The following is a 22,508-nucleotide window of genomic DNA, read 5'->3' on the forward strand; positions in this document are numbered from 1 at the left end:
AGGGTTTCGCCACGTTGGCCAGGCTGGTCTCAAACTCCTGACCTCAGGTGATCCACCCACATCGGCCTCCCAAAGTGCTGGGATTACAGGTGTGAGCCACTGCCCTGGGCCTCCTTTCACTGTTTTTCAGAGGTTCAGTAAGATTATTTTAGCCAGTTCCTGGTTTTTTTTTTTTTTTTTTAATGTTAGGCAAGGAGGGGATGATGAGGGCTTGGAATTTCCTATTCCACCATTTTGCTGACATCCTTTAGTGGTTCTTTAAGCTCTGGTCAGCAATTGGTAAACAATCTTTGCTGTGTGCCTGGAAATGTCTTTATTTGCTTTATTCTTCAATGATAGTTTCGTTGGGTTTTAAATTGTGGAGAGTCAGTTACTTTGTACTCCAGTGTTTTGAAGAAGATGTTTTTATTTTGGCATCTTATATATGTAGAATAGTCTCCTGTCATTTATAGTTAATCTGATATTCCTCTTGGATACCTGCGGATTTTTTAAAAAATTTTTTTAGCTTTTACAATATCTCAAGTGAGGATATATATTTTATCCTTTTGAGGATCTTGAGCATACTTATTTTAAAGTCATTTCAGATTGCTTTATCATGTTTGTTTCATCAGGATAGAATTCATCTCTTGATTACTAAGTTTATTGCCTGTTTTTCTTACTTTTTTCATGTGCCTTAACGTTTTACTTTGCAGGCTTATTTTAGAGTATGAAGTACTCTCCTTCCTCTTCCCCTGCCCAAGTTTGTTTCTTGCTGAATAGCAACTTTGGTTGCTTCTGCTTGGTGTCTTGGGTCCCTTGGACTAGAACTAGAACTAGAACTTTTATTGTGGACTGGAGCTTGAGACCCTGTTGGTATTGGAGATTTTTGTAGATTTAAGGACCAAATCAACACATAAATGGGCACAGGTCTGTATAATGTGAGGCTGTTTTCTCTTGCCACTCTAGCCTTTAGCTTTTACTTAGCAGGTGATTCCTACTTGCCCTTTGTTTCTGCCATTGATCAAGACTTTAGTTGCCTCATTTGGAGCACTTTTGATCCTAAGGAATCAAATTACTGGACTCTTCTGCCCTTTGTAATATATGGAGCCCAACACATCTAGGTCCATTAATTGAAGTCACATTCACGCTTTCCTATTCCATTTCTGTTTATGGAGATAGTAATCGTGTGTTTTAACATGGCTGAGTATTTAAAAAATTAAAAACTGTATATTTACTGCATTGTGTATTTTTGGGGTGGTGTTACCTCTTCTTTAATAAGGAAGAAGGAAAAATGGTTGAGAATCTTAGCATTCAGATAATCTGACATTTTAACATTAATAACTATTGTATGCGTATCCTAAGAGTCAAAAAGTACTAATGGCATAATTAAAATGCAGACACTTTGTGAAGATAATGCCCATCACCTGCCTTCTTGAATATTCTTCCGGGGGAAAGCGTTATGCATGTAACAGAAAATTATATATATATATATATACACACACACACACACACACACACACACACACACACACTCTTTAATTTTTTTATGCAAAAGAATCATACACATTGCTCTGAATATTATTTTTCCCTGACTTAATATTTTAGAGGTTTTTATATGTCAGCCCAGCCAAAATTCTTTATTCTTCCATTTTTAGTTGAGGTATAATTCATGCAATATACCACATAGGTCTTCTTATTGGTGGACGTTTGTGTTGTTTCCAATTTGCAACTTTGAATAAGTCAACTATAAACAAATCTTTTTTTGTTTATTGTTTTTGTTTATTGTTGTTTTTCTTGGGAATATACCTGATATTTAGTATGGCTGTATACTATTCAGTTGTATAGAATTGTGATTTAGAAATACCCGTAGACATTTTGTTTGAAACAACTGGGCAGGAGGTTGCTCTTGGCAGCTAATGGATAGAGGCTAAGGATGCTGCTAAATATCTTGTAACGCATAGTACAGCCCCCAACAACAAAGAATTATTCTGTTCAGAAATATCAGTTCTTGAATTTATATTATACATATTTTATTTAGAAAACAAGTGCTTCTTGTTAAAGCAAAAAAAAAAAAAAAAAGACTCACATTTTAAAACCTTTGCTCAGATCATTGCCACATCTTAACTCAGGATCTACTATTATTTCAAAGTTACAAGATGAGATCCATCATGTAGTATCTGTTTACTACCATAGCCATGAATAGACACGGAGGAGGAGAATGTTCTATTATTAAGTAACCTGAATATAAGGAAAAACATGAAATTGCTTTAAGTCTGAAAAAGTGAGAAACTAGAATAAGTTGAGATTTTAAATTCATGTGAAGAAAACAGTTTGTTAATTAAAATTGATTCAGGCTGGGCATGGTGGCTCACGCCTGTAATCCCAGCACTTTGGGAGGCCAAGGCAGGAAGATCATGTGAGGCCAGGAGTTCAAGACCAGCCTGGGCAACATAGCAAGACCTTGTCACTACAAAAGATAAAATAAAAATAAGAAATTAGCCGGACGTGGTGGTGCACACCTGTAGTCCTAGCTACTCGGAGAGGCTGAGGTAGGAGGATTGATTGAGCACAGGAATTTGAGGCTGAAGTGAGCTATGACCATTGCACTCTAGCCTGGGTGACACAGTGAGACCCTGTCTCTGGATAGATGATAGATGATTGATAGATCAATTGATTTAGGTAGATTGTATGACTACTTACTGAGTGTCTACTATATATTGACACTTTGAAAGGTACAGTGTTTGAGGAGGACACTGTCCTCACCCCATCAAGTGCTTGTAGGTCTACTAGAGGACAATAAAATAGTGGTTATAATAGATGTACAAATAAGGTACTTGGAGAACACAGAGGAATTATCTGGTAAGGCAGAGGAATGGTGAAGTTTCGTGGAAAAGTTGTATTTTACCTAGGCCTTATGGTACCAAAGTAGACTTAAGGCAAAGAAAGGAGCCTAAATCTGAGATATGGGAGAAGGAAGGAGAACTTGGAGAAAGGATAATTTGACCTAATTATTGCCAAATTCAGAAATATAAGGGTTTGAACTAGGGGAGCAGTTCAAAGCTGTTCATGGGAGACAGTAATCTTGTATTTTAACATGGCTGGAAACAGAATGAGCTAGTTTACCTGAAAGGTATTTTGAAAGTAAATATATTGGTTCTGGTGACCTATTGACGCTCAGAAAGTTTGTTTATGTTCTTATGAGCAGGAAGTTAGTGCCTGCTACCCTCACCTTAATACCTTTATTATGTATGCATAAGAAGCTTTGTCTCATAGATGAAAAATATTTTATTAAATCATATAGTATTTAATGACATCTAAGGAATCAAGCTATATTTGGACTGAATGTGAGTTCATTTAGTGGTACTCATGGGTGTAAAAATCCTTGATTTTGTTTTTGTTGGTGGCCACTGGGTTTAGATGTTGTCATGTTTTACTTGCCCATAGAATTGTGTAGCTTCTCAAAGTTTATTTTAGTTGTTTCTTTTTATTAACTAATTCAACACAGGAACTAGGAAGGGGTTAACTTGTATTCCAAATTATTTTATAAAAATAGATATATTTATTTATTTAAAATAAAAAGCATCTTCCAGATGGAGAAAGTAATAAATGCCAAGAGGCAAACTGAATTCTATCTTCGATGTTCCAGTTAGCCATTGGTTAAAACCTTTGGAGTTCTTTGTAGTCCTTTTATGAGACTTGATGTCAGCTAAGCAAATAATACATTAAGGATCAGAAATTTCACTTCAGGGGAAAATGAGGAGAATTGAGGTAGTTTTCTCGCTTCTGTCATCTTCTGGATTATATTTCTTAAGTTTCATCTAATAGGCAATAAGAAAAACTGTCCTTATATGGGTACAGAAAGTTTGTAGGTCAAATCAAAAATTTTGTTTTCCTTGGTCAGAGAGCTGCAGAATATTTGGTAATGATGTCAGCTGTGGGGTATTGCTGCCTACTTATCAGGCAGCAATATTTATCAAGCAGGCTAAATTTTTTTTTTTTCTTTTTTACATGGAGCCTTGCTTTGTTGCCCAGGCTGGAATATATTGCGACAATCTCGGCCCATTGCATCCTCTACCTCCTGGGTTCAAGTGATTCTCCTGCCTCAGCTTCTAAAGTAGCTGGAACTACAGGCGCACACCACCATGCCCAGCTAATTTTTGTATTTTTAGTAGAGACGGGGCTTTGCCATGTTGGCCAGGCTGGTCTCGAACTCCTGACCTCAGGTGATCTGCCAGCCTCAGCCTCCCAAAGTTCTGGGAATATAGGCATGAGCCACTGTGCTCAGCCTAAATTTTTTTTTTTTTTTTAATGTAAATACCAAGAGATTAAGCTTTAAAACAGAGGGAAGTATTGCTAAGTAGATGAGATACATAATTAGCTTTGGGGCAAAAATTTTAAAACTTTATTCACTGAACTTTTGCCTGTTTTTGTTTAATGACATATTTATGGGAATGGTTATTGATTTTAGACTTTCTTCGTTTTTTTTTTGTTTGTCTGTTTGTTTTTTAAGACATTGTTTCGCTCTTATTGCTCAGGCTGGAGTGCAATGGCGGGATCTCGGCTCACTGCAACCCCTGCCTCCCAGGTTCAAGGAATTCTCCTGCCTCAGCCTCCTGAGTAGCTGGGATTACAGGCATGCACTGCCACGCCCCGCTAATTTTGTATTTTTAATAGAGACAGGGTTTCTTCATGTTAGTCAGGCTGGTCTCAAACTCCCGACCTCAGGTGATCTGTCTGCCTCAGCCTCACAAAGTGCTGGGATTACAGGTGTGAGCCACTGCCCTGGCCTAATTTTAGACTTTTTATTGTCTGTATTAATCTCTTCAGTGCAGCAAGTTAACCAATTTTGTTACAACTGAAAGATTTCTTCCTCACATGGTAGTGTTTTCCAGTTTTGGAGTGGAAAACCATTGTTAGTTCTTTCTATTTTAGTTTTAAGGATGGGCCTAATTTTAGAAAGCTACAAGTTTGGTGTCTGTTTGAAAATTATTTTCTTTTTATAAGGTGCTATTTAGGGAGGCTGGGTAATTTCTTTCTCCAAGCAGTTAAAATGAAAAGTCTACTAGCTTTGTCTTTCTTTTAAAAACTTTTTATTTTGAAATAGTTGGAAATTTATAGAGATGTTGCAAAAATAATACAAATAGCTCGTATATACTGTTTATTCAGTTTTCACCCATTGTTAATATTTGGCCACGTTTGCTTTGCCACTCCGTGTAGTTTGTTTGTTTGTTTTCTGAGCTATTTAGATCAAGGTGCCCCAAATTCTTAAGCATGTATTTCCTTTTTTTTTTTTTTTTTGAAGGGTCTTGCTCTGTCTCCCAGGCTGGAGTGCAGTGGTGTGATCACGGCTCACTGCAACGTTGACCTCCCTGGGTAGGAGTATAGGTGTGTGTCATGATGCCCAACTAATTTTTGTTTGTTTTTTGTGGAGATGAGGTATTTCATTATGTTATCCAGGCTGGTCTTGAACTCCTGGGCTCAAGCAATCCCAACTGCTTCAGCCTCCCAAAGTGCTGAGATTATAGATGTGAGCCACCTCACCCAGCCAGTTTCAGAAATTTTAGTACTGCTATTAATTACTTTCTTTTTTGAGACGGAGTTTCGCTCTTCTTGCCCAGGCTGGAATGCAATGGCACGATCTCTGCTCACTGCAGCTTCTGCCTCCCGCGTTCAGGCAGTTCTCCTGCCTCAGCCTCTCAAGTAGCTGGGATTACAGGCATGTGCCACCACGCCCAGCTAATTTTTTGTATTTTTAGTAGAGACGGGGTTTCACCATGTTGGCCAGGCTGGTCTCGAACTCCTAACCTCAGGTGATCCTCCCGCCTTGGCCTCCCAAAGTGCTGGTATTACAGACGTGAGCCACCATGCCCAGCCTTATTAATTACTATTAACTAATATATAGTTCATACTCAAAAATAGCTATATCATTTTAGCATTTTTTTCTCCTTTATCCAGGATTTCAAGATCACACATTGTATTTGTCATGTGTCTTTAGTTTCCTTTAATCATGACTTTTTTTTTTTTTTGCCTGTGTCTTTTTTGACATTGACATTTTTGTAGAGTACGAGTGAGCTTTTCTGCAGAATGTCCCTCAGTTTGGATTTGTCTGATATATACTAAGGATTAGAGTCAGGTTATGCATTTTTGGTAAGAATATCACATAAGTGAAATGCTGTACTTCATAATTCTTTAGATCAGGAGGCATATACCCATTTTTCTCAACATTTGATTACTTGGTTAAGGTCTTCCAAGTTTCCTTACTATATAGATATAGTGTTTTTCTTTATTAATAATATGTGGGGAGATTGAGACTGTAAATATCCTATTTTTATATCAGACTTTGAATAGTTTTAGCCTCCATTGATGAATCTTGCCTGAATCAATTATATTATGATGTTGTTACAAAATGGATTCCCCCCCCATCTCTATTATTCATTCTGTATTTATTAGTTGGTATTGTACTGTAAGGAAGGATTTTCTCTCTCTCTTTTTTTTTTTTTTTTTTTGGAGACGAGTTTCACTCTTGTTGCCCAGGCTGCAGTGCAATGGCGTGATCTTGGCTCACCATAAGCTCCGCCTCACAGCTTCAAGCGATTCTCTTGCCTCAGCCTTCCAAGTAGCTGGGATTACAGGCATGCGCCACCACGCCCGGCTAATTTTGTATTTTTAGTAGAGACGGAGTTTCTCCATGTTGGTCAGACTGGTCTCGAACTCATGACCTCAGGTGATCCGCCTGCCTCGGCCTCCCAAAGTGCTAGGATTACAGGTGTGAGCCACTGCGCCTGGCCCATGAATTTTCTCTATTATCTTCTGGATTTATGGTCTCATTCAAAAAATTATAATCCATTACTGTCACTATTCATTTTGCTTAAATTGTCAGGGTTAGGGACAGTGGGAACCTCGACCTACCTGGCCTCAGGTGATCCCAAGCCGAGCCTCTTGAGTAGCTGGAACTACAGGCATGTACCACTGTGCCCAGCTAAGTTTTGTATTTTTTTGTAGAGACACAGTTTTGCTATGTTGCCTAGCCTACCTTGGAACTCCTCAGGTTCAAGCAGTATGCCTGCCTCAACTTCCTGGAGTTCTGGGATTACAGGGATGAACCACCACACCGTGCAATTAATGGTTTTTGAATATACATCCTAAGTGTTTCTGCTGGAGAACGCAAAGCTTAAAATAGCATTCTTCATAAAAAGTTGATCTAGTAATAACGAGCTGTTTCTTAGAACTCATTTTGAAAATGCAGTAACCAAGGCCTGAAGTAATGACCTATGTGAAGTCCATTAAAATGTCTTCTTTCCTGGACAGTATTTGTTTGGTCATCCGTGATGTTTTCTTCTTGACTATTCATTATTTCATAAGACTTTTAAATCTTTTTGTCTGATTACACACACACAACACGATTGCAAAAATGTATTAGTCTAAATAAGAAAAGGAGAGTAGAGAGTAAAGTTGCAGTTTTCTTATTGAGAATTACAGTGTTCATGGGGAATGGGTGGGAGGAGTGATACCCCCTGCCCCCTAGCCAAGCTAATTGGTGAGGGAAGCTCCAAGAAATTTCATTTATATAGATGGAAGATGTTACAAAAAGTGACTGGCATGTTACTTCTCAACTGGATAGTTTCTGAGTTAGTAGTTTTGTTGGAATAGTCCATTCCATCAGAACATTTAAGAGATCTTGGTAGTGTGTGTGTGGTAAGACAGGCAAGGACAGTTCCTTCTCTGAATTAGAGATCTGCCACACAGCTTTGTCACATTTGAGGTTAACACTTAGGATTCTAGTATTGCTGGTGAGCTAGAAAAATGCCTTTTCATTCCACCATTCTGAAAGTCTTGCTTCTAGAAAAGACTTTTTTAAATTGATGATCTTAGTTTGGGCTGCTATAACAAATTACCATAGACTGGATAGCTTAAACAACAGAAATTGTTTCTGTTGTTCTGAAGAACAGTGTTCTGGAGGCTGGTAAGTTTGATATCAAGGTACTGGCAGATTTGTTTCTGATGAGGGCCCACTTCCTGGTTTGCAGATGGCCGTCTTGCTGTGTCCTTACATGGAGAAGAGAGAGAGCACGTGCACAAGAAGGCATGTGTGCAAGCTCTCATCTCTTCCTTTCTTTTTTAAAATTATTTATTTTTCTTATAGAGATGAGTTCTCACTATGTTGCCCAGGCTGGTGTTGAACTCCTGGACTCAAGTGATCATCCCACCTTGGCCTCCCAAAGTGCTGGGATTACAGGTGTGTACCACCATGCAGGGCCATCTCTTTTCTTTTTTTGAGACAGGGCCTGTCACCCAGGCTGGTGCACAATAATGCAATCACAGCTCAACTTGAACCTCATAGGTGCAAGCTATCCTACTGCTTCAGCCTCCTGAGTAGCTGGGGCTATAGGCATATGCCATCATGCTGGAATGATTTTTAAAAATTTTATTGTAGAGACGAGGTCACACCATGTTGCTCAGGATGATCTTGAACTCCTTGGGCTCAAGCGACCCTCCTGCCTCGGCCTTCCAAAGTGGAATTACAGGTGTGAGCCACCACACTTGGCTTCTTGTCTCTTCTTATAAAGGCACTAATCCACATTGATGAGAGCTCTACCTCCTTGTGTCATCACATTGAGGGTTAGGATTTCAACACTTAACATTTTGGGGGACACAAACATTGAAATGATGACTGATGTATTTATATTTTCTCTTTTTTTCCCAGACAGGGTCTCGCTCTGTCACCCAGGCTGGGGTGTGGTGGCATAATCTCAGCTCACAGCAACCTCCGCCTCTTGGGTTCAAGCAGTTCTGCCTTAGCCTCCCCAGTAGCTGGGATTACAGACGCCCACCACTGCGTTTGGCTAATTTTTATATTTTTAGTAGAGGCAGGGTTTCACCATGTTGGCCAGGCTGGTCTCGGACTCTGCACCTCAAGTGGTCTGCCTGCCTCGTCCTCCCAAAGTGCTGGGATTATAGGTGTAAGCTACCACACCCAGCCGTATTTGTATTTTCTAGTTTCTGAATTCTTTGATACGGTAAATAATAATACCAACATGGTGAATAACAACACATTCTATTTTGTGTCCCCTCTGTTAGAATACTTTTTTCCCTGATGGTCATTATAGACTTATTTTTTACAGTGTTTTTTATTTCAGTAGTTTTTGGAGAACAGGTGGTGTTTGGTTACCTGGGTAAATTCTTTAGTGGTGGTTTCACAGATGGGTGCACCCATCATCCAAGCAGTGTACACTGTACCCAATGTGTAGTCTTTTATCCCTCACCCCCTCCCACTCTTCTCCCTGAGTCCCCAAAGTCCATTATATCATTCTTATGCCTTTGCATCCTCATAGCGTAGCTCTCACTTGTAAGTGAGAACATATGATGTTTGACTTTTCTTTCCTGAATTACTTCACTTAAAATAATGGTCTCCAACTCCAGGAAGATGCTTTATTCTTTATTAATATTTTAAAGAGCATATGTCTCCTTTTGCTGTTTTCTCTACAATTGACATGCACTTAGAGAATTCTCATGGTTGTTTGACCTAACAGTGATAACTGAGCTACTCTTAAAAATAGGAGAACCCGACTGGATGTGTTAGCTCATGCCCATAATCCCAGCACTTTGAGAGGCTGAGGTGGGCGGATCACTTGAGGTCAGGAGTTCAAGACCAGCCTGGCCAACATGGTGAAACCCCATCCCCTCTAAAAAATACAAAAATTAGCCAGGCGTGGTGGCTCACGCCTGTAATCTCAGCATTTTGGGAGACTGAGGCGGGCAAATCATGAGGTCAGGAGTTCGAGACCAGCCTGGCCGATATGGTGAAACCCCAGCTCTACTAAAAATACAAAAATTAGCTGGGTGTGGTAGTGTGTGCTGTAATCCCAGCTACTTGGGAGGCTGGAGCAGAAGAATTGCTTGAGAACCCAGGAGACGGAGGTTGCAGTGAGCCGAGACTGAGCCACTACACTCCAACCTGGGCGACAGAGCGAGACTCTGTCAAAAAAAATTTTTTTAATAAAAAAATTAGTTAGGTGTGGTGGTGTGTGTCTATGGTCTTGGCAACTTGGGAGGCTGAGGCAGGAGATTCACTTGAGCCTGGGAGGCAGAGGTTGCAGTGAGCCGAGATCATGCCACTGCACTCCAGCCTGGGCGACAGAGCAAGACTCCATCTTAAAAAAAAAAAGGAGAATCAGTTCTTCAATTTGAAGTATAACTTGATGGAAGGAAAAAATAAATCAATAAAATAGAAGAACCAGGAGGGAGCGGCGCAAGGATTAAAAAACTAACTGTTGGGGCTGGGTGTGGTGGCTCATGCCTGTAATCCCAGCACCTTGGGTGGCGAGGCGGGTGGATCACGGGGTCAGGAGATCGAGACCAGCCTGGCTAACATGGTGAAAACCCCATCTCTACTAAAAATCCAAAAAATTAGCCTGGCGTGATGGCGGGTGCCTGTAGTCCCAGCTACTCGGGAGGCTGAGGCAGGAGAATGGCGTGAACCCGGGAGGCAGAGCTTGCAGTGAGCCGAGATGGCACCACTGCACTCCAGCCTGGGTGACAGAGCAAGACCAAAACTAACTACTGGGTACTGTGCTCACTCCCTGGGTGACAGGATCAGTTATACCCCAGACCTCAGCATCATGCAAATATACTCATGTAACAAACCTGCATGTGTACCCCCGAATCTAAAATAAAAGTTTAAATTATTAAAAAAGAGCTTTTTTTTTTTTTTTTTTTGAGAGAGTCTTGCTCTTGTGCAGTCTTGGCTCACTGCAACCTCCGCCTCCCAGGTTCAAGCAATTCTCATGCCTCAGCTTCCCAAGTAGCTGGGATTACAGGCATGCGCCACCATGCCCACCTAATTTTGTATTTATAGTAGAGATGGGGTTTCACCATGTTGGCCAGGCTAGTCTCAAGCTCCTGACCTCATGATCCGCCCGCCTCAGCCTCCCAAAGTGTTGGGATTACAGGCATGAGCCACCATGCCCGGCTGGAGAGCCTTTTAATAACATTTGTTACACATTTAACATAAAAATCATTAATCATCTATAGTTTTAGCCTAAAAGGTAGAAGGGAAAGCATGTGGATTTTAATGCTTTTCAGTGGACTATTCTGTGGTTTCTACTGCCATCCTAAAGAATGACACTGTCCCTTTCTACGCTACCTAGAGAGGGAGGGGTCCATGTGGCCTTCTCATCGTAACTTACAGGGAAGTTTTCATGGTGTCTGGAACCTTTATGTCCTACAAAGAGCACATGGAGGAGGAGGATGTCCTCAAGTTCCTTGCAGCAGGAACCCACTTAGGGGGCACCACCCTTCACTTTCAGATGGAATATGTATCTATAAAAGAAAAAGTGATGGCATCTGCATCATCAATTTGAAGAGGACCTGGGAGAAGCTTCTACTGGCAGCTCCGTCTGTTGTTGCCATTGAAAACTGTATTGATGTCAGTGATATATCCTCTAGGAATGCTGGCTGGCAGCCTGTGCTGAAGTTTGCTACCGCCACTGGAGCCACTCCTGTTGCTGGCTGCTTGACTCTTGGAACCTTCACTAACCAAGTCCAGGCAGCCTTCCAGGAGCTGTGCCTTCTGATGGTTATTGATCCCAAGGCTGACCACCAGCCTTTCACAGAGACATCTTAGTTAACCTGCGGACCATTACTCTGTGTAACAGAGTCTCTGCACTGTGTGGACATTGGCATCCCATGCAGCAACAAGGGAGCTCTCTCAGGGGGTCCAATGTGGTAGATGTTGGCCCTGGGAAGTTCTGCAAACGCATGGCACCACCTCCTATGAACACGCATGGTAGATTATGTCTGGTCTCTACTTCTGCAGAGATTCTGAAGAGATTGAAAAAGAAGAGCAGGCTGGGCACGGTGGCTCAGGCCTGGAATCCTTTGGGAGGCCGAGGCGGGCGGATCACCTGAACTCAGGAGTTGGAGACCAGCCTGGCCAACATAGGGAAACCCTGTCTCTACTAAAAATACAAAAATTATCTGGGTGTGGTGATGCTCGCCTGTAATCCCAGCTACCTGGGAGGCTGAGGCAAGAGAATTGTTTGCACCTGGAAGACAGAGGTTACAGTGAGCTGAGATTGCGCCACTGCACTCCAGCCTGGGTGACAGAGCAAGAGTCTGTCTCAAAGAAAAAAAAAAAAAATTCCGGAACTCCTAAAAAAATCATCTGGAACGCTCAAGGATGGAATGAAAGTAAATATCAGTAAGGAAGGAGGCTGCCATTTGTCTGTTCCTTGGTTCCTGAGAAGAAAACCACTAGTACTTACTATTATTAAGAGTATAGCCAAACTCTGTCCACTAGTACTTACTATTATTAAGAGTATAGCCAAACTCTGCTTTCAAAAAACAGAAGTTTATGGTAGGTCATATGAGGAGTTCCCCCACTTAATTATGGGGAGGGAGAGATTGTTACCATTCAGATCAGAGCATAATCAGCCCTTAACATTGTCACTCTGCTTTGACAACAACAGCAACCTTTTAATACACACAATACCTTTTATATCCTAATCAACAGGAACAAAGATTGCTTCCCCACCCCATTGCTGTTCGAGGGTTAACTTATTAACCTTATTGTTACGTTAGCACTTTATTATACACTGATCTGAAACTTATATCTAAAATATTTGTACCAAAATCTTAATTTCAGTATTAAGTCAACAAGCTAGATGAAAAATTTTATAAGTTGGGGTTTAAGATGTTTATTAAAAAGACAATATGTGTTAGAGGAAATGGGGTTGAAAACAAAGCACATTCAGCTGGAATACATGTTTTTACAATGAGAGTGGAATCGTGGGTAAAGTTCTTTGAACAATTATGTGCATCTGTCTACTAAATAACATGGGTCTAAGGGAAGAAACCATTCCTCTTATATCCATTTATAAGCTCTACGTCAAAGGCATGAGTGATATTTGGTGAGTGCTCAAGAGATCAGTAGCTCATAAGGCAGAGTCCTAAGAGATGCCACTTTGCCTTTTTGGCTCACATTCATCTTTCCAGCCTTGGATCACTTCTGTTTTCCTAGAATAACATCAGGTATTTGTTACAGGAGGCATTGAATTTCTTTCCATCCTCACTAATACCCCCATAGTACACTGTGCAGATCCAACTATACTTTGGGTAGAGCACTCCCATTTTCCGGTGGCAACAGATAGGCTGTTTATACTGGAGAGTGGAACAATTTTTTGCCTTCTTTATCCCATTTTTAAAAAGGAGCAAAAGCTGTTTCCAGGTTAGCATAATGACAAGGTAATAATGGTTGAATTTTTTCTTGACAATTTACATTGTCTTTCTTCCTGATGACTCAAGCTTTCCTCAAAATTTAATCTTCTTGTTTTGTTTCTTTCATTTAATGGTTTTGATTGTTCTCTCCTGATTTTCTTATTTTTTATAATACTATTTAATAATTGTAGATTTTGCTAGTTTTTTAAACTTTATTTATTTATTTTGAGATGGAGTCTCGCTCTGTTGCTTAGGCTGGAGTGGAGTGGCACAGTCTCTGCTCACTTCAACCTCTGCCTCCTAGGTTCAAGTGTACCTCCTGCCTCAGCCTCCCAAGTAGCTAGGATTACAGGTGTGTGCCACCATGTCTAATTTTTGCATTTTTAAAAATTCTTTCTTTTTTTATTATTGTACTTTAAGTTCTAGGGTACATGTGTACAACATGCAGGTTTGTTACATAGGTATACGTGTGCCATGTTGGTTTGCTGCACCCATCAACTGGTCATTTACATTAGGTATTTCTCCTAATGCTATCCCTCCCCCAGCCCCTCACCCGCCAATGGGCCCGGTGTGTGATGTTCTCTACCCTGTGTCTGTGTGTTCTCATTGTTCAACTCCCACCTGTGAGTGAGAACGTGCAGTGTTTGGTTTTCTGTCCTTGTGAAATTTTTGTATTTTTAGTAGAGACGGGTTTTGCCATGTTGGCCAACTGGTCTTGAACTCCTGACCTCAAGTGATTTGCCCACCTCAGCTTCCTAAAGTACTGGGATTACAGGCGTGAGCCACTGTGGCTGGCCTTGCTGGGTTTTTTTTAACTGATTTTTTTCCTTTAAGTTTTACTTTCTTCTCCTGGCTCTTATTGAGGTCCTAGGTGTCCCTTTTTTACTTTCATATTTTCAACTTATATATTCCTATTTCTTTGGCTGTTCTCAGGCTGATTCCCATAAATTTTTTTTTTGAGATGGTGTTTCACTCTTGTTGCCCAGGCTGGAATGCGATGGCAGGATCTTGGCTCACCGCAACCTCCGCCTCCCTGGTTCAAGCAGTTCTTCCACCTCAGCCTCCCAAGTAGTTGGGATTTTATGCACTCCCAAGTAGCTGGGATTTTAGCCACCATGCCCGGCTAATTTTGTATTTTTAGTAAAGATGGGGTTTCTCCATGTTGGTCAGGCTGGTCTTGAACTCCTGACCTCAGGTAATCCACCCTCCTCAGCCTCCCAAAGTGCTAGGATTACAGGCGTGAGCCACTGCACCCAGCCTTTTTTTTTTTTTTTAACACAGAATTTCACTCTGTCGCTGAGGCTGGAGTGCAGTGGCTCGATCTCAGCTCACTGCAACCTCTGCCTCGTAGGTACAAGTGATTCTCCTGCCTCCGCCTCTCAAGTAGCTGGGATTACAGGCGCCTGCCACCATGCCTGGCTAATTGTTCTATTTTTAGTACAGACAGGGTTTCACCATGTTGGCCAGACTGGTTTTGAACTCCTGACCTCAGGTGATCCATCCACCTCGGCTTCCTAAAGTGCTAGGATTACAGGCGTGAGCCACTGAGCCTGACCCCATAAATTAATATTTAAACATAAATATACAGTTTTCACTCCACCAGTATGACTGTATACATATATGTATAGTTCCAGTCTACATTTCAAGTACAGTAATTCTACTTTAAAATCCTTATGTCATTACCAACCTCTTTCCTATCTAGATCCAAATCCAACATCTTCTGCCCCAAACCAGCTTCCCTTCTTAACATTCCCATTCTCTATATCCTTATCTCAAAATTTTTCATCCTCAAACTGGCGCCGAGGTTTTTTTTCAATTTTTAGAATGCTCTTTAGATTTGCTTATCTAGGCAAGTCACTGCTAAAGCCTAAGAAATGATATCAAGGGCCGGGAGCTCATGCCTGTAATCCCAGCACTTTGGGAGGCTGAGGTGTGCAGATCACCTGAGGTCAGGAGTTTGAGACCAGCCTGGCCAACATGGTGAAACCCTATCTCTAAAAAATGCAAACAAGTAGCCGGGCGTGGTGGTGCATGCCTGTGGTCCCAGCTACTTAGGAGGCTGAGGCAGGAGAATTGCTTGAACCCAGGAGGCAGAGGTTGCAGTGAGCCAAGATAGTGCCACTGCACTCCAGCCTGGGCGACAGAGTGAGACTCTGTCTCAAAAAAAAAAAAAGAAAAAAAGATATCAAGATGCTCGTAACAAATGATTGTAAGGAGAATGGTGTTAGCCACAGGCAAACCTCACATCTGCTGATGACCACATACCTACACATGGGTGCTCCTGGAGAATAATTTCTACTTTTTTCACCTTCAAAAAACTTTTTTTTTCCCTTTTAGGGTTAGGGTCTTTGTCATCCAGGTTGATCATAGGTCACTGCAGTCTTAAACTCCGGGGCTCAAATTATCCTCCTACCTCAGCCTTCTGAGTAACTAGGGCTACAGGCACACACAACCACACCTGGCTAATTTTTTAAGTTCTTTTTGTAGAGACGTGGATCTCATGTTGCCTAGGCTAGTTTCGAATTCCTAATCTCAAGCAATCCTTTTCCCTCTGCTTCCCAAAGTGCTGGGATTACAGAGTAAGCCACCAGGCCTGGCCAAAATTTTGTATAATTGTCATCTTGGTGGTGGATTCTCAAGATGGAATTCTGCTGGCAGAGGAGTATATGGAAAATGCTTCTAGTCCCTACTATACGTACAGGGGAAGAATTGAAAGATGGGATGGCATGGACTATCAGCAGGCAATATCCAGCACAGACTCTCAGTTCTCCTAATCAGAACAGATATAAATTCTTTAGTTCAGAACATACGGCTTTGCATATTTGACACTTTACCTGACCAACCATATCTTTTACTGTACATGAATACCATCAATACAAATCGCAGAGAGACACACATATTGTTAACATTTTTGCCCCGTGATTTATGCTCTGCCTTACATTTGAATTGTCCTTTCTCTCTTTTTTTTAAACACGCACACCCCCGGCTCATGGTTTATGCCTTAATTTTGCCATTAGTTCTACCTCCCTGATTTTTCTTCCATCAGAACTATTACCATGTTTAAAAGTTAATACCATAAAAATTAATATACTGTCTGTCTCCCACTAGAAAGCTTCTTGAGAGCAAGGACCTTATTTATCAATCTATTTTGACCATATAGAAAAGAATCTGACACATAGTACTTAATATTTACTGGATGAATATCAATTATTAGTAAGGAATTGATCATATGGTGTATCTATAAAATGTAATTCCATTCAGCCCATCTAAAGTAATGAAATAAAGCTATATATACTCTGATACAGAAAGATGTCTCTGGTACAATTTTTTTTTTTTTTTGAGACAGAGTCTCACTCTGTTGTCCAGGCTGGAGTGCAGTGGCACAATCTCAGCTTACTGCAACCTCCGCCTCCTGAGTTCAAGCGATTCTCCAGCCTTAGCCTCCCGAGTAGCTGAGATTACAGGCATGCGCCACCACACCTGGCTAATTTTTGTATTTTTAGTAGAGATGGGGTTTCACCATGTTGGCAGGCTGGTCTCAAACTCCCAACCTCAGGTGATTCACCCGCCTCTGCCTCCCAAAGTGCTGGGATTACAGGTGTGAGCCACCACCCAGCCAATAACTTTAAGTGATTATATATCTATATATGTTTCTGTATACTTAGATGACAGTAGGGAAAATACATACTAATAACCTTAAGTACCTAGAATGTTGTATGGAAGGTGAATATGTTCTGTATTTTTGTGTTTGAATGTTTTAAACAACTATAGTAGTCTTCCCTAGCCACAGTTTTGCTTCCCATGGTTTTGCATTCTGCAGTTTTCAGTTACCCATGGTACAGTACAATAAGATTTTGAGAGAAAAGGACCACATTTACATAACTCTTATTACAGTAATTGTTATAATTGTCCAGTTTTACTAGTTATTATTTCTTACTATGCCTAATTTATAAATTAAACTTTATCACAGGTATGTGTGTATAGGAAAGAAAACAGTATATATAGGTCTTAACAGTTTAGGCTTTCCACAGTTCCAAGCATCCATTGAGGGTTTTGAAACGTCCCCCACAGACAAGGTGGGATTATTCGTGTGTGTGTGTGTGTGTGTGTGTGTGTGTGTGTGTGTGTGTGTGTGTGTGCGCGCGCGCGCATATATATACCAAAAAAATTAATATTCATACACACAATTTATATATTTTATATATATATAATTTTTTTTTAAATGAAAATAGGGTTTAAGAAGAAACTCGGGGCGGCTGTGGTGGCTCATGCCTGTAAGCATTTTGGGAGGCCGAGGCAGGCAGATCTCGATGTCAGAAGTTTAAGACCATCCTGGCCAACATGGTAAAACTCCATCTCTACTAAAAATACAAAAAAATTTGCCAGGCATGGTGGCGGATGCCTGTAATCCCAGCCACTCAGGAGGCTGAGGCAGGAGAATTGCTTGAACCCAGGAAGCAGAGGTTGCAGTGAGCTGAGACCATGCCACTGCACTCCAGCCTGGGTGACAGTGAGCCTTTGTCTCAAAAAAAGAAGCAACTCATATAAATATCTTGTTTGTGTGTTATTTGGGGTCTTCCTAAATAGAATGGTATTGGATAAATGTTCAAGAAACATTTATTTTAAAAAATTATTTTCTTTTTTCATTATAGAGGCATATGTTCTCACTTTTTAAAAAACATACAAAACATAATATAGATTGAGAATTGCATAGGGCACAATATTAAACTTTTCTCTTCAACCTTTTTCCTGTCTTGACACCCAGTCATATTCAGAGGAAGGCAGTTTAAATTGTTAAACCACTTAGATTTTTTTTTTTTTTTTTTTTTTTGAGTCTCTCTGTGTCACCAGGCTGGAGTGCAGTGGCACGATCTCTGGTCACTGCAGCCTCCACCTCCCTGGTTCAAGTGATTCTCCTGCCTCAGCCTCCCGAGTAGCTGGGATTAGAGGTGCCTGCCACCACACCCAGTTAGTTTTTGTATTTTTAGTAGAGTTGGGGTTTCACCATGTTGGCCAGGATGGCCTTGATCTCTTGCCCTCGTGATCCACCCACCTTGGCATCCCAAAGTGTTGGGATTACGGCATGAGCCACTGCACCTGGCCCACTTAGGTATTTTTTATGTGTATGCACAAATAAAACTTTTTCTCAGATTTGCCCTTTAAAATAAAAACTCAGCATTATGTATCTGGGCATTTGTTCATCTCTGAACATATATGTTTATGACATTCTTTTTAATGGCTATGTGGTAATTCATTGTAGTGATGTGTACTATAATTTCTTTAATCAGATTTTTCTAATTAAATTTTCTTTTTTCTTAGGAGTATCTCTATCCCAATTTAATATTAACAAAATAGTACATTTCATTTTGTGATCCAAACTTTGGCGTATTACTATTCCTCTATTTTGTTGTATATTTCCCTCTAATGGTTTTGGTCTTGTATTTATATATTTCAGGTCTGCGGATCAATGGAGAGCTAATCACTGCCTACCCACAAGTGGTGGTAGTCAGAGTACCAACCCCTTGGGTGCAAAGTGATAGTGACATCACTGTTTTGCGCCATCTAGAGAAGATGGGATGTCGGTTAATGAACCGACCTCAAGCCATCCTGAACTGCGTTAATAAGTTCTGGACATTTCAAGAGTTGGCTGGCCATGGTGTTCCTCTGCCGGATACTTTCTCTTATGGTGAGCCTACTAAAGAGCATACATAGCCTAAATATTAACCACTGATAGTTTAATAGGATAAATTTACAGACATGAAAGAACACCTTATAGAAGTGTCTTTCAGTTTTAACACACTGGACAGGATAATTATGAATTATATCTTAAGATTTGTTTCATATTATGGGGGAAAATAGGGTTAGAAAACTTTTTCTGTAAAGGGCAAGATTATAAGTATTTTAGGTTTTACAAGCCATAAGTTCTCTGGTAACCCTCCGTAATGCTGTTGTAGCATGAAAGCTGTTATAGACAATGCTTAAAACAAATGAGTAGCTTTGTTCCGATGAAACTTTATTATTATAAAAACAGCCGATAGGTCAAATTTGACCCGCAGGCCTTAGTTTGCCAACCTCTGTGGTAAAAGATAATTCTAATTTTATGACATCAGTTTTCCATTTTCTTCATTACCATTTTGATAACTCAAATATTTTAATGTTTTTAAAGAAAGTAACACTTTAGTAGGTGTAGCAGTGCTTTCGAACTTCTGGTAAAAGGGTTTTTTTTTTTTAAAGATCAATCTGTGGTAGATTAATACTCATGTAAAATATAATAAAATGATCACAGCAGTGCCAGATTGCTATAAAAGCTTCTGCTGCCTACCCTTTTTGTATTTATCTGACCACATAACAGTAGTGAACAAGTCCTATACAGGCATAGGTTACAGGACCACATTCTGAGTAGCACTGCTTTAAACAATATTTTTCTAATGTATTTCCTGCCTTTAATTCTCTTGTTTGGAAAAGATCAAACTTAAATCAGTGCAGAGTTTTCCATAAAGGTATTTCTCCAAATAAATATCCAGTAGAGTGCTTGGAGATTTCATGAGGCTTTACAAAGGAACCCTTGTCCTCTCCTTATTGTTAATATTTTTAAAAAAAGGAACTCTTCCCCCTCAAGCCCCACCAAGCCTGTGTGGCATGTGTGGACGCAGTTTCTGTTTTTAGCAATTGCATAAGAAGAGACAGAATTAATATAAGTTGAGAATTCTGTGTTTTTAGTGCTTTGGGGATATTAATAGTTTATAACATGATTGTACAATTTTGATTTTATGAGAATGGAAAGAAGGAAAAAAAGGTTAACCAAATTAACAAGTATTACCTTTGTTCTATTGATGAAGGATTAAAATTTGGTGACCAAGTCATAATTTTGCAACGCTACAAATTTCTCGTATTTCACTTGTTTAATGGACTTTTTCCTGTCTCAGCTTTTCTCTCTAATCATGCTGATTTTTGTAGCTACAATCTATTTTTGCTCTAATCTTGTTATTGTATCATTTGTTTTTGGGCAATAAAAAGAATAAGAAAGGAGACTTAACCCAGGATGCTTACTTAGTTACCCTAGGGTAGAAAGAACTCTGATTAGTAATGGAGATAAGAAAAATTGGTGTGTGTGTGTTTGTTGATAATAAAAAGAGAGTGTGTCAGTGTGTGCAGCATCTCTTCAACCTTGGATAGATCTTAACCAACTCATTCTTCAGTTCCTTAATCGAAGCAGGGAATTGAATATATTAAAGTAAATCTTGGGGCTTCTGTTATTTGTGTGGGAGAATAATAAGGATAAAAACATGAGAAATGGCATAGAATTAGGAAACTCTTTAGCTGAAAGATACTTAAGTTAGATATCAGAATATGTATAGATTAAGGGAGCTATTATTTGTTTTAAACTGATATTCAGTTATATTTTCAACTTACACATACTTTCTCCAAGAAAAAAAGATAGCCATCAGGCTCTTACCTTCAACTTCCTTGTGCTGTTGGTTGTCTTTAGTGTTGATAAAATTGATCACAAAATACTTCTGCTGCTGTTTGTCTTAAATTTTTGTATTGCTCAAACCAGGTGGCCACGAAAATTTTGCTAAAATGATTGATGAAGCTGAAGTACTGGAGTTCCCAATGGTAGTAAAGAATACGCGGGGTCATAGAGGTATGTATGAGTTGTTGGTAAGGTATATAGTTTTGAAACTATTCTTGCTTATTAATATGAGTGACTTTGAAGAATAGTTAGAGGGAAATTGTTAGATGCATGGTACCTCAGACTTACAGAAGGCTACTATGAGTTGTTCAGTTTGGCTAAAAGCTATTTGTTTAGTGGTTACCTACAGATTTTAACATACATACTTAGACTGAGTCTCAAGTTAATGTCTGTATCTTCCTCAATAATATAAAGACCGCCCGTAATCCCAGCACTTTGGGAGGCTAAGGCAGGCGGATCGCCTGAGGTCAGGAGTTCAAGACCAGCTGGCCAATGTGGTGAAACCTCGCCTCAACTAAAAATACAAAAATTAGCCAGATGTGGTGGCATACGCCTGTAATCCCAACTACTCGGGAGGCTGAGGGAAGAGAATTGCTTGAACCCGGGAGGCGGAGGTTGCAGTGAGCCGAGATCACACCACTGCACTCCAACCTGGGCGATAGAGCCAGACTGTGTCTAAAAAAAGGCAAAGAAACAATAAGACCTTAGATCACTAACTCCAGTCATTGCCCTCTAAAGATATATAGTTTGAAGACTTAAATGCATATGGTAAAACTATAACACTTACAAGATGGCATATGAAAATATCTTAATGACTTTGAATTAAAGTAGTTTAGGTAGGTTGTTGTTGTTGTTGTTGTTTGTTTTTTGTTTTTTTTTTGAGATGGAGTTTTGCTCTTGTTGCCCAGGCTGGAGTGCAGTGGCATGATTTCAGCTCACTGCAACCTCTGTCTCCCAGATTCAAGCGATTTTCCTGCCTCAGCCTCCCAAGTAGCTAGAATTACAGGCATCCGCCACCACGCCCAGCTACTTTGTTTTTTGTATTTTTAGTAGAGACGGGGTTTCACCATGTTGGCCAGGCTGGTCTCGAGCTCCTGACCTCTGGTGATCCACCCGCCTCGGCCTCCCCAAGTGTTGGTATTACAGGTGTGAGCCACTGCGCCCAGCCTAAGGTAGAATTTTAAGGCATAAAATGATACATCAGTCTGAGTACAGTGACATATTTTGTGTTTCGGCAGGGATGGCTGGATCAGAGTTCAACTGGAACTATTGACTGGATTCTTTATATTTGGCTTCTCCAGTAGAGCAGCCAAGAGTCTCAGGCCTCCTGCAGTGAATGCTAAAGTGAACAAAGAATCTGTATGACCTTTTATGGTCTACCCTCATAAGTCATAATAGAATTACTTCTGCTATATTCTCTTGTTTGGAGCAATCACAAGCCCTCCTAGATTCAGCCAGAAGTGACATAGATTCAGTATCCCTCCTTTCCCCTCCCCACCATGGGAAGAATTTAGAACCATATATCAAAAACAGCCACTTCCATTGGCACAAAAATAGACAAATAGAGCAGTGGAACAGGCTAGAGAATTCAGAAATAAATTGAGGTAACATACTGCTATATTACTATATCCTAATATCGTATATTAATATATTGTATAATAATATATCACACGTTTTAATTCAGAGATAAAAAGTTTTGCTAGTGAATAAGGTTTCATTATTGGCTAACCTGGAGAAGTACAAATCTAGACCCCTGCCTCAGCATATATCAAAATAAATTTTAATTTGTCATGAAAGAGTTTAGGGAGTAGTAAAAGGAGACTATTTACCTTGTCTTTAT

The 22,508-nt window shown here is 40.1% G+C and overlaps 1 protein-coding gene across 6 annotated transcripts in view; it reads left to right on the forward strand.

Moving 5' to 3' along the window:
• Positions 1–22,508, forward strand: part of RIMKLB (ribosomal modification protein rimK like family member B) — a 103,059-nt gene that overhangs the window by 50,711 nt on the left and 29,840 nt on the right. For all 6 annotated transcript variants that reach the window (XM_055358623.1, XM_055358617.2, XM_055358624.1 and 3 more), the window contains 2 exons: positions 18,650–18,880; positions 20,753–20,839. In XM_055358623.1, coding sequence (XP_055214598.1) covers positions 18,650–18,880; positions 20,753–20,839 — 318 coding nt within the window. The remainder of the gene's footprint in view (positions 1–18,649; positions 18,881–20,752; positions 20,840–22,508) is intronic.

This window comes from Gorilla gorilla, chromosome 10 (genome assembly GCF_029281585.2).
Source record: "Gorilla gorilla gorilla isolate KB3781 chromosome 10, NHGRI_mGorGor1-v2.1_pri, whole genome shotgun sequence".
In the NCBI taxonomy this organism is placed as follows: domain Eukaryota; kingdom Metazoa; phylum Chordata; class Mammalia; order Primates; family Hominidae; genus Gorilla; species Gorilla gorilla.